This window comes from Leptodactylus fuscus, chromosome 1 (assembly GCF_031893055.1).
Source record: "Leptodactylus fuscus isolate aLepFus1 chromosome 1, aLepFus1.hap2, whole genome shotgun sequence".
In the NCBI taxonomy this organism is placed as follows: Eukaryota; Metazoa; Chordata; class Amphibia; order Anura; family Leptodactylidae; genus Leptodactylus; species Leptodactylus fuscus.
The window spans coordinates 93,213,746-93,232,337 of record NC_134265.1 but is presented as its reverse complement, the minus strand read 5'-3'; the positions used below and the strand labels follow the sequence as shown (position 1 = coordinate 93,232,337).

At 41.4% G+C, this 18,592-nt stretch overlaps 1 protein-coding gene across 1 annotated transcript; it reads right to left on the bottom strand.

The window, feature by feature from the left end:
• Positions 1 to 1,252: 1,252 nt before the first annotated feature.
• On the bottom strand, positions 1,253 to 18,592 carry LOC142203259 (calcium release-activated calcium channel protein 1-like). The gene is made up of 2 exons (XM_075273839.1): positions 18,167 to 18,592; positions 1,253 to 6,290 (listed from the first exon to the last, which is right to left on the bottom strand). Exons 1-2 carry the CDS (start codon positions 18,401 to 18,403, stop codon positions 5,733 to 5,735), a joined length of 795 nt encoding a protein of 264 aa, XP_075129940.1. The 5' UTR covers positions 18,404 to 18,592; the 3' UTR covers positions 1,253 to 5,732.

Genomic DNA, 18,592 nt, shown 5'->3' with positions numbered 1-18,592 from the left:
CCTTGTATAGAGAATATGATCAGTAATAGGGAAAGAAAGGCAGCTAGACTATTTGAAAGGTTAAACAGGTTTTCTAGGGAGGGAATCACTATATTGTAGGCCTATGATCTGACTCGCAGAACAGTCTCTAACATTGCTCTGTCTATTTGCACACAGGGTACTGTAGCTTTGTCCCATTGAGCAGAACAGGACACAGCTTATGTACCTGCACTACAGCTACTAAGATGGCGGCATTCAGAGACTCACACGAATTCAGAGTCTTACAATCACAGCCCTGATATTGATGGTCATTTCTAACCACAGGCCATTACTTCTGATCTGGTCAAACCCTTTATAGGCTGAGGCCACATATTGTAGAAAAGCTGCATTTTTTTGTTGTAGATTTAGCATATATATATATATATATATATATATATATATATATATATATATATATATATATATTTTTTTTTTTATGCCAAAGCCAGGCGTGGATTTCGCAGACACTCGGCTTTTGCACAAGAAAGTACAGCTTTTCCGTAACGTTTGGCCTCAACCTCAGATGGTTTGTGGTGAACCTCGCCTTGTAAAGCAAAGACCCACATACACTAAATCAGAATTACGACTTTCACACGGAAGAGTGACCAAATAATGTGCTGCCTCAATGTCTTAGCGTCTATTCACACGGAGTAGCGTGCCGCGTGACCTGGCACGTATACGGCGTTTGAGATTTTGAGCGCCGTAAAAGATCCCATTGATTACAATGGGAGCCTGGATTGTATACGCCGTGTTATTTTGTGGCCGTGATTTTGCGGCCGCAAAATAACGTGGCGTATACGATCCAGGCTCCCATTGAAATCAATGGGAGCTTTTACGGCGCTCAAAATCTCACACGCTGTATACGTGCCAGGTCACGCCGCACGTTACTCCGTGTGAATGGACTCTTTAGATAGTTTTCTAGTATTTTATGTCTGCTGTACAAGAGGTAGATGAATGGTACCGTGAGACACATGAAAGGGTTGTGCTTCCAATGGTTAATAGTGTACGGAGCGCAGCAATATGTATGTCAGTCAGGCCCTCTGAACTGCGGTGAACATTTGACCTATTTCTGTTAATAGAGAAGTCTTTCTACCCTCATGGAAAGAAATATGTATTTTGAGCACGTTAAAAAAAAAAAAAAAGTTAACTCTTTTGCCACCATAGACATGTAGACAGTACCTTTAGATAAACCTTTTCAGATTTGTGTCTTACAAAACCACACAGACAGCGCGTCCACAGTTCACCCAGCCTCCATTTTATTTCAAGGCTCTTAAGTATAAATATTCCTTAGTAAAATGACATTTTGCAGGTTATTTCTTACAGTGCTTTCCACAACCTCCCTGCCATTGTGTGCTCATTTCATATACTGTACCATACAGAATGATTAACAATACACTGTGCAAGACGACAACGTGACAGACCGATATGCGCAGCAGAGGGTAGACATTTAGATTTATGTTCCCTTTTCTTTACATTTTCTAAGCATTTCACAATTACAAAAACATTACAACATGTTGAACATATCAGATCTGCTTATATTGTTGCTGGTAGCCTTACAGTAACCATCGCACCTCACTATTCACATTTAAGATGTATGTATGTGCATATTTATAACGTAAAAATATATGTAAAGGGAAAACTATAGTGAAAATACATCTCAGTCATTTTGTAAAGGCCAGGACTCTATTTATATGCATAAATAAAATATCTATCTTTTATGTTTTTTATTTCTATTACAGCATTTTTATGGCAGAAAAATAACGTCCCAATCCCTAAGGCTGGATTCACACACTGCTTTGTATTTTTTTTTTTTTTTTTTTGGGCTGAAACGCACCTTTGACAAACTTTTTATTAAAATATAAAATGCACTACATACAAAGCAGTTTGCTTGGTGGGATCTTCAGTGTTTGTGGCTGGATTTTTTTTCTCAAATTTCATGTTCTCAGTAGGGCCTTTTCCCATGGGCTTCTTTGTAAGAAACAAAGACCAGAAAATGCAAGTTTTAAACATTACAAAATAATATACGGTAAAAGAAAAAAAAAAACTTGAAAAAAACCTGTGACAATTGTAAAACACTGCAAATCATGAACACTGGGCATTTTACTTATATTTATAAAGACTGCTAACAATGTGTGAATGAAGCCTTAAAGTACATCCCATTGTGAAAAACATGAAGCACTGACCAGGCCTTCATCTTTAGAAAGCATTTGGGGGAAGGTATTCTGCCAAGGGAAAAAACTATGTGTGCAAGCAGTCACTGTACAGTGGCCTCAGGATACAATATTTCCAGCATACAATGGGTCTTTCCAGGGCCAATAAACCTCAAAACCACATTCAACGTCACAGATAGCCCAGATCTGAAGCACGCATGGTTGGCTGGACAGCCAGTGAACATGGCTATATTATTGTTATACACAGACTGGCCATCTAGTAGCGCTTCAGTACTACATCTTAGGTACTGCGCTTTACCTGTGCTAGGAGACGCTTCTTGTTTGGACACCAGGTAAGTGTGGCTTCCTTTTTGGCATACAGTGCAGGCCTCTGAAGAAGCTTCTATTTTTTACATAGAAAGTAATTTCTGGCTTCCAGAAGACCAGTCTTAACCTCTTATCTAAAAGGACTTGCTTTACCAGTTTTAGTTTTTGACCCATTTTATTATGATTTTTTTTCTCCCTTGTATAGGGTTTTTAGAGGCTTCAGAACCAGTTACTGATTTCCCATAATTATAGTCTCAGGTTGCAATAGACATTGGAACCAATAACTACTGTAATGCAAGACGTTGCTGTATATACATATGCAATGTATGTATTTAATAATGAGGGAATGAGAATGCCCCTGGAAGGACAAAGGTAAACCTGCTAAATCTCAGGCTTGTGTTTTTCAAAACCGATTTCAATGGGGAAAATTAAAACCAGACTCCTTATAAGTAACCACAGCAAAGATTACAGCAGATACCAACATGCAGCTTCTTAGTGTGACGATTTGGGTTAATACATCAGATTAGCTACAAACCCCAAATCAGAACTAGTATCCACTAGGGCCACTTTCAGGTCTTACGCGCGCTACACATTGAAATAAATGGGTTAGAAAGCCTCCCATTGATTTCATGTGTAGCGCACGTAAGCCGGCACCCATTGAAGTCAATGGGATCTGTTTTGAAGTGCCTTGCTCGGACACGTGTTTACGTGTATAAATGAGCGGCGCGTTACTCCGTGGGAATGGGGCCTAATAGAAGTCAAAACATGGGGGGGGGTTGGGAATGTGTGTGGTGCTACTGGTTTTGGCTTGCAAAATTCTGACCATAAAAGTGCTGCAAGAAAGTGACACAAGGCTGTTTAGTAAGGTTTAGTGGCTTCAGTCTTTGAAAGTCTAAAAAAGAATATTCTGGATCTATTCTACAACTGCACTAACTAGATCCACACAAACACAAGTGGAAGTTGTAGGGCAGATTTATTGCACTTATTAAAAGGGGTTTCCAGGACTTTGTAACTGATGAGCTAGTGTCAGGATAGGTCATCAAATGAAGATCTGTGGGGTCTGACACCAGGGATTCTCACAGATAATGTTTGACACTTCCACTTCACAGTCCATGTGACACCACATTCACTAGTCACTTGTCCCATTCAAGTGAATGGTCTGAGCTGTGACACCAAGAACAGCCATTGTACAAATGTATTGTGCTTGGCAAGTAGTGAAGAGGCTGCAGCGCTTACTCCAACACTATAGCCTCTTCAAACAGCTGACTGGCCAAGGTTGGGGTGCTGGATTCCCCTCCCACCCCACTGATCTTTAATTGATGACCTTTCCTTTTATCACAGAAGTTGACTTGGGTGGCTTACAATAGGAAACCCCCAATGCAGGTGTGAACCTTTTTTTGGGTCTGCTTGGGGACTGGAAAAACAAACCCAAAACACTTAAAAAGCGTCGTCCTGCAGAACCCATAGACTATAATAGGGGTTGACCTCGTTTCTGCCCGAAAAATGCAGACAAAAGTCCTGCTTACATTTTTCAAGCGGAATGGAGGACAGAATCCCCAAACACAGATAAGAGGAGAGGCATGAAAAAACACATTGTTACTCTGTTGAGTATACTATATGTGGTATATGTCTGGGCAAAACTGAAAATAAATTGATATAATCAGAAATGAGTAATTTTTAATGATGACAGAATATATTATTTTGTACCTGCTTGTGTAGCCTTAAATAACATAACTCCATAAGTGTCATTATCTAGTTTTTTACTATGGGAGTGGTCCATTGGATGACACTTGTGTGCATCGCCCTTTGGTTTTTTTAATAGTTTTTGAAGCCAAAATCAGAAGTGGATTTACAAAAACAAAATAATAATGTGTGTTAATTCCCTCCTTTTATGATCAATACCACGTTTTGGCATAAAAAAAATGAATGATAAATTTGTACCAATACATAACGGGAATTGAATTATTTATAATAAGGCAACTTTTATGTTAAATTTACAAAATATTTAGCCCTTGTGCACTGTATAAAATTTTACTTCAGTGGGAGGTTTTCTTTGATCAATACTTTGTAAGCATTTATGAGAAGTGGGTTGCACCCAAACAATGTAGGTGGCACCCTGACCGCTGGTCGGACATGCATCTTATAAGAGGAGTGAAAATGAAGTGACGCACACATGTAGACTTCCATGAAGATGGACATATATTTGTGCTATACTTTCCCTTTAACAGCAAACAAACCTGGAAGCAATGAGCTTAGTATATTATATAATTATAGGATTTCTTTTTTTGCATTTTTTTTAATCAATGTATTCCAATAACGAAACCTGAAGATTATAAACTTTTCTTAGTTACAAAAAAGAGGCTATATTTGCCATTGCAGGCCAGAGGGCATTACATCTATAACTATTTCAACAAGATCCTCGTATTATTGCAGCCAGGTGCTAAATGTTCAGAGTCCATCTTTGTAGACAAAATGTAACAGGTCAGACACGTATACTGCATCTTTGCTGATGCATCAGAGGCACTTCAGACAACATGGTAAACTTATGAAAAAGATTATAAATGTGCGAAAAATGCTGTAAAAAATAATGTTGATTGGGATCAACTATAAGAGTCTCTGCATATATACATAAACACTCTATGTTAAATACTCAAAGCAATCCAGTGGCTCACACGGTTATTGTGGCATGCATTACAAAAACTTTCTGCCAACTTCCCTGCATGCAGCTGAAGACTTCCAGTGACACTGACAAGCAAAGCAGCCAAACACACATTGCTCGCCCAGAGAAGGGCATAAGACAGCTGAATTCCTCATAACAATCATATAAATGGGAAAAATCCAGGCAAACATGCTGCAGTTTAATATAAGAGTGAAAAGTGTATTCTTCTGAACTGCTCATAAGGTCTAATCTGGGACTGGTCCGCAGCTTGAATGGAGATTTCCAAGCAGCTGGTTGTGGATAGCAGACTATGCAAAAAGCCTGCAAAAATCCATGTTCTGCCCTGAGAGAGCTAGATCTTAGGTAAACTGAGAATGCATAGATATTTACCCCTCTCCCTCGTTCACACTGGACGTTGGTCAGAAAGAACCGTATAAGCTCTAGATTTGATTTCTGCCTCAAAGTGCATTCTTAGTATTAAAGAATTAGCCCTTCCTGAGCTCCATCTCAGCCCACTTCTCACTTATGTATCCAAAACATCATAAGACACAAGCAATTAACCCTTTAGAACAAGACTTTTATGGGTAATGACCGGGGGATTGGACAGAGTCCCCTCTGTGGTCTAATTGGTCCTGAAGTTGAGCCAGTTCGGCAAGTTCATTCAGCTCCTGGAACTGTCGATCTGTTTTGTGACCAACAAGCGATCTGTAGAAGTGAACTGCAAACACTATAAAAATTAATCCAAATGGCACCATTATACATGTCGAAGCTATGGCCGCTTCTTTCCCAGGACTGATGCCGTTGGTATCATTGACAGCTGACTTGGGATTGTTCACTGGGAGAAATTTTACCCAACAGAGTAGCACGACCTCGGCAAGGAAGAGAAGAGTTCCAATGACGGTAGAGAAGGCCCATGCCAGCTCAATGTGACGGTGCATCCTCTCATGGGGAGATTCCTTAACAGAGTTGAGATTGTGGACATTGCTCACGGCTTCTATGTTTGGTAGGATACAAGTGCTGATCATGAGTGCAAATAAGTGGACGGCAACCAATACAGTAGTACAGGCACTGAAAGCTATAAGGAGGCCAGTTGGATAAGCATGGTTTGCATCTAGCTGGACTTCAACCATTGCAACCTAAAAAGAGAAAGAAGCAAAAAAGTTACTTCTCACAGAATAGTATATTGAGGCCATACAATAGAAGGGAACAATACAGACATACAATGCTAAAATACTTAAGCAACATACAGCATGTCTGTCTAACGTGCAATGTTCTCTGCTGCCAAGTCTAAAGTGCAGTTTATGTTATTTTTTCACGACCTCAAATATTGACATTAAAGTGACGTTCCAGCATTTTTTGTATTTTAGCTATGCAAGGTAGTCAGGAGTAGATGCAAGATCTGTTATTTCTGATGCTGCCACCCATATCTAGTAGCCGTATTCATGTCTATGTCCTGTGTATGCAGAGCTAATACTAAAAGTGATCTTACAGGATCTTAGACTATGAGGACATTGTCACCACAGGTCCTAGAAGTTACACAAACTGCTACTGATTGGGAGGGTAATGGGTACGCAATGACCTGACTGGTGGATGGGGAGGGGGGGAGCTAAATGGAACAGATTACATGAGAGGCGAAAAAGGGATTTTGCAGAAGAGGTAGAGCAGAAAACTAGGGGACAGGACTTTGCTGAATCTGAGGTCACATGATAGTTCCCAATAGTATCTGAAGAAAGCAGAAAAATACCTCCTACAGCTCAAACCCCATCCCTCCCCCCAAAAAACCCAAAACAAAACAAAAAATCTGTGTCTTTCCTTATCCAGCTTTTCACTTTCTTAAAAAATAAATAAAATACTGTAATGAGTAAAAAAAATTAAATAAATCACACCAGAGTATCCCAAAAACAGGCAAAAGTCAATCTAAATGGCCTGTATTTTGCAGTAGACTCAGAATATGATGAAACAGCTCCTGAGGTTCTTGTCAATTTTTTTTTTTGTCTTTTCTTTAAAGTGCTCCATCTCCAAACATGGTAGGAAAATCTGTGGACCAAATACCTATCTCTGTGTGAACAGGCCTTAATCAGGAAAGCATTATATTTTTCTGTTATTCAAAGAGGATTAGAAGCAGCAGCACCTGGAAACCAGAGGAGCCACTGTTCGTAAGCAGGGGAGGATGGACAGAACAGTAGCGCAGGAGGCCAAGCAGACACTACATATACATATATATATATATATATATATATATATATATATATATATATATATATATACACACACACACACACACATATATATCAGCTTAAATTATTGAAAATCAATGTTGGGTATATACAAATATGTATCTATCACTACAACATTCCCAGGTAATCGCTACAGTGAGATCGTATGTTAAATCTCCGTATGGCTGGAAATTGTTAAACTCTAAAAGTGCAGAATTTGTTCATAGCTCAATACCAGGAAATTGAACAGTCTGTAGCAATGATGCACTTGTAACAAGGCTCCTCTCATAGGCTATTGTTTTATACAAACATGGCACTACTATTTTTAAATGTTTGTGAGTAGATGGAATAAAAAGAGCTAAGCCAAGCATAGTGTAGCTTTTATCTACACTATGCCTGGTTGTTCTTAGATTTGGTGGACACCCAAACATGTATATAGATCTTTGCTAAATGATACTGTTTTGTATATACATGATGGAAAAGAAACGCTGGGTTCACACCAGCACTTGTACTACATTCGGGGATTGCGTTCCATTCTCTGCATGAAAGATGCAGGAAAAAAAAACAAAAAAAACCCAAAAGTAAAAACAAAAACCAGACAGACTCCATTATCCTACTAATATTATACATGTGAAAGTTTGTGTGTTTGGATGTTTGTTCCTCAATCACACAAAAACAGATGAACGGATTTGAATGAAATTTGGCACAGATAGTTTGTAACCTCGATTAACACATAGGTTACTTTTTATCCCAGTAAATGACATGGTTTCACAACGGTTATGAATTTATGCTCACATACTATATTACACTGCTCTTGGCTGTAGCTGATCTCAGCTTCTGATAAAGCCAGGTCTGTTATCTCTCTATGTAAACACTCAGCTAAATCTCAATCCATTCTGTACAGCATTTGCATATTATCTGATCTGCTCCAGGCAACATGCTGACACACTGGATGGGAAAACACCTTTAGGGTGCATTCACACGGTGTAATGTGCCGTGTGACGCAAAATCATGGCCGCAAAATAACCCCGCGTATACGAGCCAGGCTCCCATTGAAATGAATCGGAGCTTTTACGGCGCATGAAGTCTCACACGCCGTATACGTGCCAGGTCATGTGGCACGTTACTCCGTGTGAATGCACCCTTAATCCAAATTGGCAGTTTGCTACTTTTAAACATGCCGGGAAAAAAGAAAATCTAATTTGTTGCAAAATTCTAAAACAACGACAGCTATAAATGTAGCCAGAAGTCAACAGAGTTCTCCTCAAGCGGAGCTGACGGGGATCATCGGCGCCAACAACATGCTCATTATATGGTGTCCCAGCGAGCTGCTGAGATGGCGGAACAATCACGGGCACGGTGTGAGGAACAAGTTTAGCGGCAGGCCAGCTTGACAGCTGCCGAAATGCCAGAGCAGGCGATCATCAACGCCAACAACACGCTCATTATATGGCGTTCCAGTGAACTACTTAGATGCCGGAACAATCTCAGGCACGGCGTGAGGAACAAGTTCAGCAGCAGGACAGCTTGAGAGCTGCGAAAATGCTTGTGCAGGCAAACCATCGACGGCAGCAATTTGCTGAATATAGGTGGATCATCGATGCCAATAACATGCAGACAAAGTCGTGGGCAGAGGAGAGTACATCATATTTATACGGCGATTTTTAAAAAATCTTTTTTCTTTGATTTTATACTGCTTTTCGCCCCCTGCGTGGGGTTTATTGACAATTATGCCTGTATTGTCTTATTTACATTTTCTGCATTAAACCTTTTTGACACAAACTGCCCAGATATACTATTTTATTATTGGCAGATAGCCTAATATTGCTATTTCTTAGGTTTAGAAAAAGGAAGAATGTTGTTTTATGTGTACACTGTTAAAAGAATATTGTGCATCACCTGGAGAATTTATCTAGCATTATTACAGGGGTTAGCTTTTGGTAAATCTCACCACCCCCCTCTGCAAAATGAGTGATCAGATTACATTTAGTGGGAATGCCCATGGCCATACAGGAAAAACAATCCATGAGGCTGGTGTGTTCCTGACGGAACTACGCCATGTGCATAGAATTCCCTGCATCATAGTCAGTGAGCTTTTGAACACCCTGATCACTACTGTACTAAAGTGACATAAAGCCATCAGTTTAGTACAGTATCAATCGGCCCAGCAGTCTATAAAAGATAATCTCTTTTTTATGCGGATTAGGTTTCAGTTCAGGGGTCCCCTTTCCCCAAGAGGATCCCCTCAATGGAAACCTGAGCACAGATGTGAACCAGGCCTTAGTTGTTTCCGCTCCTCTACCTGGAACTCACACAGAGAAGCCATGACCAGAGCACAGCTTATTCCAGTTATTGTAGAGATTTCTAGTCATATCCAAGGGATTAGGAAGGAATTAAACAGCAACTCAGAGGAACATAACCATGGAGATGTCAGACTTATCATGGGATGAAAATGAATTAGCTTTGTTTTCTAACAATCCCCTTCTTTATGTTTCTGGCACTTATTCATAAGGCTGGATAAATCACTTACCCAGCCTTCCCATCTACCTTCCCTTATAACTGCTATGTCAGGACTACCTGACTGTGTATACACCACTCACATTCAGTGCTCCGCTACTCAGGGATATATTGCAGGAAAATGAGCAATAAAGTGATGGTATGTTTATAAGCAGCCAAAACAAATTGCTCCTGGATTTTCTTTTTAATTAAGAAATTCCTCTCTCTGACAAGGGAGATATTAGTTCCATGTTAGGCACCAATGCAATGTCTAAAACAACTCCCCTAAGCTCGGACAATTGTCTGTCACTAACTTCATAGAAACCGAATACAAACAGAGAAGGACAGGATGCAATTTGGCTCTGAAACACAGGTCTGAGGAAATGGTGTGGATATGAGGGTCAGGGCGGACGGCTGGGGGTGCGCAGAAACCCTATACAGAAATCTGAACCCAAGTCCATAGTGCAGCAGGCTGCTATCCGTGCCATATAACACATCATTAACTTTCTATATTACATTTCATTTTACATCAATGGGATCCAAGATGCAGTAATGCCACATGGCTACCATTTCCTTCTGAATTATACACTATTGTACAGGAATAGGATGCAGTCCCAAACACCTGCATACATTTTTTTTTTAAAAAGAATTGGAACAAGATACTGCCAAATGGGTGGCATCTGTCATCATTCACTATCATGCTAAAAATGAGATAAGATAATCCTTTAATAGTTCCACAGTGGAGAAATTTCAGCATGTTACAGCAGCATAGTAATACAGGTACAGGGATAATACACAGTAATATATTACAGACGTAGGAACACATAAGCTGAGAAGAGAAGATATACTAGGAGTCCATAGCAGCTAAGGAACAGAAGAGAACAAAGGAAGACTTCATAACCATAATCATTAGTTCTCTGTGCGGAGTGATCTTCGCTTGGTCTGATGTAGATTATACAGCCTGGTCGCGGTTGGAAGGAAGGACTTGCGATAGCACTCCTTCTCGCACTTGGGGTGAAGCAGACGGTCACTTACAGTGCTGCCAAGTGCCATCCAGGTCTCATACATGGGGTGGGATTTGTTCTCCCGCATGGAGGTCACCACAGACAGTATCCTTCTGTCACCCACCACCTGTACTGGGTCCAGGGGGCTCCCCAGGACAGAGTTGGCCCTTCTGATCAGCCTGTCAAGTCTATTTCTGTCCCTGGTTGATATACTGCTCCCCCAGCAGGCCACACTGAAAAAGATGGCTGAAGAAACCACAGAGTTGAAAAAGGCCCTAAGAAGTGGCCCCTGGACTCCGAAGACCCTCAGCCTCCTGAGCAGGTAGAGTCTGCTGTGGCCCTTTCTGTGCAGCGCCTCCAGGTGATCAGCCCAGTCTAGTTTATTATTGAAGAGCACACCCAGATACTTATAGGTCCTGACTATCTCAATGCGTGTCCCTTGGATCTCCACCAGGGTCAGAGCACCTCTCCCTTTACTAAAGTCCACCACCATCTCCTTGGTCTTCCCAGCATTAATCCTGAGGTGGTTCTGCTGGCACCATTCAACAAAATCCCAGTTTAAGTCCCTGTATTCCCTATCGTCACCATCAGTGATGAGGCCTACTATAGCAGAGACGCACTTCTGTCTTTTTTTTAACTGAAGATAAGACAGAAGTACGCTTTAAACTTTGTATTAACATCAGAGTGAATGAGGACTGCAAATGGAAGATGCTATGCCTGAATCCTTCATGCTTATAGTTTTCAGTCCATTGATCTGATCCTATGATGGTTCAGAACAGATAGAAAAAACAGCAATCTAAACAGTGTCCTACATTATACTATATTTTGTATATAGAGCTATGTGCTTATAAAGGTATATTTACACTTATCAGATTTGTGACTTAAAGGGATTCTACCATTAAAAACTTTTTTTTTCTAGTTGACACGTCGGAATAGCCTTAAGAAAGGCTATTCTCCTACCTTTAGATGTCGTCTTTGCCCCGCCGTTCGGTTAAAAATCCAGGTTTGTCGGTATGCAAATGAGTTCTCTCGCAGCACTGGGGGTGGGCCTCAGCACTCAAGACAGCACTGGGGGCGTCTCGAATGCTGTGAGAGAAATCTCTCTAGTGCTGCCTCCATCTTCGTCAGCAACGGCCTATTCATCTTCTTTCGGTGCTGGGGTCACACCATTGGGCCGCAGGCAGAGCTGAGTGCACATTGCGGCGGCCATTTTTTCGTGGCCGCTTACGCGAGCAGTACGCTCTGTACTCCATAGAAGTACAGGAGAGTACTACGCATGCTCACGTAAGCAGCCACAAAAAAATGGCTGCCGACATGTGCACTCGGCAATGCCTGCGGCCCGATGGCAGAGCCAACTGCGCAGGCGTACAAGTGCGACCCCCCCCCCCCCAGCGCCGGAAGAAGATGAAGAGGCTGTTGCTGACAAAGATGGAGGCGGCGCTGGAGATGTTTATGAGCGCTGAGGCACTGCGAGAGAACTCATTTGCATACCAACTAAAACGGATTTTTAACTGAATGGCGGGGCGAAGACGACATCTAAAGTTAGGCGATGAATAGCCTTTCTTAGAAACAAAAGTTTTTAATGGTAGAATCCCTTTAACCATTTCTCTACACAGCATTTGTAGGAATCCTTTGGATTTGGATGTTGGATCGTTCTGACTATTCTGAACGTTTTATATCAAACTCACGTGTTTAGTAAAGTTATTATGAGGAATTATTTATGTACTTCACTAGAATCTGAGAACATGCTGATGGTACCAACTGCTCTACTGAGACAATGGAAACTGTTATAGCATTTCCTCTTACCGCACTGCAATAAAGTAATCTAATACTACTTACATTTCAATATTAACAAATAGACAATTTTTAATATAGAGATTATACAGTATTTCTCTCAAAACATGTCCTGTCCATAATATTCTAATTGTTATTAATGATCAAAGTTTATATAGCTCTAACACCGGGGTCAACACTCCAGCTGTTGCGCAACTACAACTCCCAACACGCTGCATTCACTTCCACGGATGTTCCAAGAACAGCAGAGCAACTATGCATGCTGGGAGTTGTAGTTATACAACAGCTGGGGTGCCAAATGTTACCTACCTCTGTTCTAACATATTTCACAACACTTTACAAATCATGGGTTCATGGACAAACAAACAAAATGCTTGATGCTCCCCCCCCCCCTTGGAGGGTGAACAGAAAGGGGTTTGCTGGGCAGTGCAAGGGCTGAAGTGTTCTATTAGGAAATACAATACACCTGCCTCAAGAGATGTGCTTTCGTATACACTCAAAGCTGTGGAAATTGGGTTTTAATCTGATTATCCAAAAAAGAAAAATCTAGAGAACTAGTGCAGTTCAGGAGAAATGTGGGATATGGGAGCGGGAGGTTGAAATTATAGAGGATGTTAGTCTTAGATCATTGGCAGAACAGAAAGCACGGTTAGGATGATAGAGATGAGGGAGGAAATGCAGGTACGTGCAGTGCTATGGAGAGCTCGGAGGATGAGGGTGAGAAGTCTATATCGTATTCTATAGTGAACAGGCAACCCATGACTGGCACAGATTGGAGGCAATCATTTAGTGTTTAGACTGATACAGGAACATGACTTCCATGTTCAAGAAAGAGTTTATTGAGGGGGGAAGACAGATTTGTAGATGGGGGAATATGAGCCAGAACAGGAAGCCACAATGAGAGCAGTTACTTTCTACAGAACTGAAGTTGAACTCATGCAATACTAGGTTTCCTCTGTACAGGCCTATACATTGGAAACGCCTGCCTAGCTCAGGCCTCCCAGGCAAATTCAACTTATTGATGGCGGTGCTCATAGAGAGACACACGTTGCCTGCATTTTTAGGAATGGTCACCAATGAAAATTCTATGTATGAAAACATATATATCACAAAACATACATGCATATGTAATGTGGTAAGAACATTGCTGTGAATTGTAATATTCTTCTTCTCTAGAATCTGAATAATGTATACAACATAGTCCCATACAACAACTATACCAAAAGTTTCAGGACAGCAACTCCTGTCCATATGTCTATTAAGGACAAATGAACACCAAAAAAAATTCCAAAAAAATAAAAAGGCAGCATCTTAAAAATTCCAAAGTATTATCTTTATTTACACGTAGAGTATAATAGTGCTTCCGCTGCTGTGTGGAACCATCATCATTAGACTTGTAGCTCCAATGAGAAGCTGAAATGCTGCTATTGCTCACTATTGGTGACTAAAGATATTCCTTTGGAATTTTTTGGACGCTGCCTTTTTTATTTTTTGTAATTGTTTATTGTGGGATCATGGAGATGGTGTAACAAAGGCTTTGCATCCCAAAAACAATGAATCCTCGCAATGGGGTTTTGAGGTGCTGATACTCCCTGCCCAAAGTTGATACAACCTCATGATATTGAATTTATATAGGGCTCCTTCATTCTGTATGCAGTCACTATTCTATAGCGTCTTGGTTTTACACCGCTGTGGGATACCGCTGCTGTGCAACCATTAAGGGGTTAAATTGACTGTGTTTTTAAAACAAGCAGCTGTAGAGAACATTTCATTATTATACCCGCCCCCGTATTATTAAATCTTGATGGCTAAATCTTGTGATGAAAGCCGTAGCTAAGCAGAACAGTGGCAATGTCCTAATCTATTAATACTAGGATTTCATAATCCCAAACTATGCAGAGGCTTAACTGCAAAAACTGGGTCTAGGCACCCAGCAAATGTGCAAGAGTCCTGCATATAGTGGGGTTTATACCAGTGGGGTTCGGTGGTATCACTGTACATCCCAGAAAAGAGGAAAAATTGAAAAAGGCATCATTCATTTGTAATGGGACTGCACGATGAGACTGAAATGTCATTGTCATTTATATTTCATATATTACTTATTATTACATTATCTCTAAGACGTCCTTGCATTGTTGTGACATTACTTTTTAACTAAGAATATATAAAGATGTGCAGCCAAGGCCATATTAAAATGGTTATGACGCTCGCGGCTTGGACCACTGTGAGTCCATATGCTGTTAAGACCCCATGGACACAACAAAGGTGCATCAGAATTGGGGCCGAGTTTGCAGTGGAATTCTACGAGTGCATTCAGGTCTATGGGGCTGTCAGATTCATTCTGTTCCAATAACATGGAGTAGCATAGGACCTGCTCTATAATAATCCAGTAAGTGCATTTACAGAGAAAATAGCTGTGAATGGAGCTGCTTATTTCATACATTTCTGTAGTATATTACTTCAAGTGTAACTAAACTTTAGGACAACGTCTGATTTTCTGGCAGTATTTGTGCCGTTAATACATTTTGTAATCTACTTTATTAACAAATTTTATCTCCTTTCTGTGAAATCCCGCATCCCTTTATTCTCTCCCTTACTTCTGTATTGAGAGCTGTTCTTGCCTCTCACTGAATGTTACTGTGTATGGAGTAGGGGGCTGTGTAGTAGAGAACATGAGGGGAGGTCACTTCATACAGTTATATCTCATACATTATATAATATACAAACTTGATTGAAAACAGTCAGGATTAGGATATGTATATGCAGCTGTATAATATACAGTATATGATATGAATATCCTAATATTGATTGTGTTTCCAACCAGTGTTATCTCTAGAAATAATATAGAAAACACTGCATCCTTAGAGTCAATTGAAAGAAAAGAATCTCCTCTTTCATATGACACCAAATACATGAAATAATTTTAGTGAAAGTGATGGGGTATACTATGAATTGAGAATAAGGTGTCTTAAAAGTTTGTGACCATTTAAAGGGGTTTCTGATGACCTATCCTAAGCTGTGATACCACACAGCCACTGTGACATGGACGGTGAGGGGCTTGGTTTTGTGTGAAAAGCATTCTTCAGACCACTGTGGTCACTTTATATATTAGTAACCCTGCTGATACTGAGGGTCAGCAACTGCAAACCCCTTTAATATGGCTATGAAAGTTAGCCTTAAAATAAAAATGGTAGCATCTAAATGTAAATGGCACCTTACAGCCTACCAGGAAGAGCAGGTCCTCTGCCTTTCTATATATCCTGGGTGACAGACAAGCACCACGGCAGCTGAAAATAGATACTTTAATTTTAACAGTCAGGCTATATTCATATCTGCATTGCGGCTCCTGACCCCATCGCAGAATCTTATCTTACCAAGGAGAAATACAACGTCATTTTTTCATCAAAGTGACGGACACTTTGACAGACCCCAACAAACGCCATTAAAAGTCAGTGAGGGCTTTCAGCAGGGCTGTGGAGTCGGGGATGAGGCCAAGTTTGGGAAAAATTAGCAATTCCAAAATTAACTTTTAATTCTATTCTATAATAAATGGCATTGTATAATTCTGCAACAAACTGCATCTGAGGATTTACATCCATAGTTATTTAATGATTTAGAGGAGTTTTACTATTTCTGTCTCGCCATGGATGTCAGCCATTTATGAAGGCGTTGGAGTTGGGATGCGTAATAATATAAGTCAGAGCTGGTGGTTTGAGCAACCCTGGCCATCAGGAATCACCATTATACTAGAGATTATGATGGGGAGGTGACTAGAGCCACAACCAAGGCTTCAGGGTGCTTAGAAGAATAAGGTCACTTTCACAGCATCACTCTTTTTGTGAGCCAAAACCATGGAGCTAGTGAGAAGCCCCCCCCCCCCCCAATTATGGCTTATAAATACCGATCAAAATATTCTCATGTAAAAGTAACAATGGGACTTTTGCAGGTGGTGGAGGGTTAATCTTCAAGGCGTCTGTAGCTGAATTTGTAATGATTTTAGTTTTCACCAGAAATCTAAAATTACACGTTTCTAGTCCGTGACCTAAAGCTAAGTTTATATGTAACCTGTTTTTTAGGTTTCCTGTTCTGACCTGATAATAACCTGTATATCGGCATGTAAGATACTGAGAGTCACTGCCTCACCACAGGACTAGAGATGAGCGAACACTGTTCGGATCAGCCGTTGCGAACAGCACGCTCCCATAGAAATGAATGGAAGCACCTGGCACGTACACTTTGCCGGCGGCCGGTCGCCGTGCCAGGTGCTTCCATTCATTTCTATGGGAGCATGCTCTTCGGAACGGCTGATCTGAACAGTGTTCGCTCATCTCTACACAGGACTACTCTCCCAATATCAGATAGATTGCTACAAGACTGCGAGTCCATCAAATACAGAACTGCCTGTGTGTAGGATCTGTACCCATAAAAACACCAAGATTACGGCTGTTGAAGGTTGCCAACTGTAACTTACCCTTGTGTGCTCAAGGCAGTCTGTTACCAGAACCCAGCCCACAGATAGATGGATTAAGGCTAGGTTCACACCTGAATTCCTTTTCGGGTTTTTGTCCCTGAATCCGCTTATGTGGAGTGAAAAGTTCTGCAAGCATAGTTTTTAGCAATGTATTTTTTGGGCAGACCCCAATATAGTCTATGGGGTCTGCAGGTAACCACTTTTTAAGTGGACTGGCCGTCAGTTTTTTGGGTCCTGGAAACTATAACGCCGGTGTGATCTTAGTGTCAGCTTGCTATAACCCAACTCTGGTTTCCCACTGTGAATTTTTTTAAATCATTAAAAAAAAAGCAACAAATTACAAAATCACAATCTGAATGGAGACGAATACTGATGCTCTCTCGATAGGATGTCAATCTTGAAAAAGAAGATAATCCCTTTAAGGTGACATCCTAGAGATCAGCCACATTATCAGAGGAGACGACCCTTTAACATGTCACAAACCTGTCAGGCTGGGGGGGGGGGGGGGGGGTAGATGTGCCCTCATTAAATAGCACTGGGCAACTCAATTCCTCAGAAGCTGCAATGTTAAAAATGCCATCAATGTGATCTGAGCCATAGCTATCATTGTACAGACTATAGGAACACTATTCAGACACAGCAGAGCGAAACAAAACTTCAACACTTCCCAGCACAGTGAAATGAATGGGATCTGACATTTCCGCTACTCTAAATATCAAGTGTGAACAGTTGTCAAGTGACACTAGAGATAATTAGAGACATGTAATGCTAATGTCAGCGGCAAACTGAAAAGCTAAGGACCATGGTGAGTGCTGGCAGTGGTAATGTGCTAGATAACCTTTACTGCTACAGCATGAGGGGCAGCTGGAGCACAAGTGAAACTCCTCTAGTCCCTACTCAAGCAGCTGTACATGTGAGAGCAGGCCACCACTTCTCCTATACACAGAACTTGTGGGGAATGCACATGACAGCCGGGGCCGTCCATGTAGTGACCAGCAGTAACCTTGAGCAGACACCGCGGATCTTCTTACCATGGCGAATCCGGAGAGTAGCGCCGAGGTGCGGCTGGAGGCTTTGAGCTTGGCCCGGCTCAGGTAGAGCTTCCTCCAGGACAGCGCCTGCATCGAGTGCTCGTTCAGACTCATGAGCTCCACGTAGCTCCGGCTAATCCACTCAGGGTAGGACAACTCCTCCTCCTTCACCTCCTGCTGCTGCTGCTGGGGCCGCGGGCGGGATCTCTGTGGTACTGGACTGCGCTCCGGTAACATTTGCCCTCAGCCTAGTAGAGATCGCCCATCCGCCTCATGGTACGCACTGGGGAACCTGACAGACTCCTAGAGAGGAAGATACTGCGAACCCGCAGGCCTTTGCCAGAGAGGGCGTCACCCGCCCTTTTCCTCAAGACTGACTCACAAATTGTCGCCTTAATTTTGCCAACCAACTTCAGTCATCTTGTT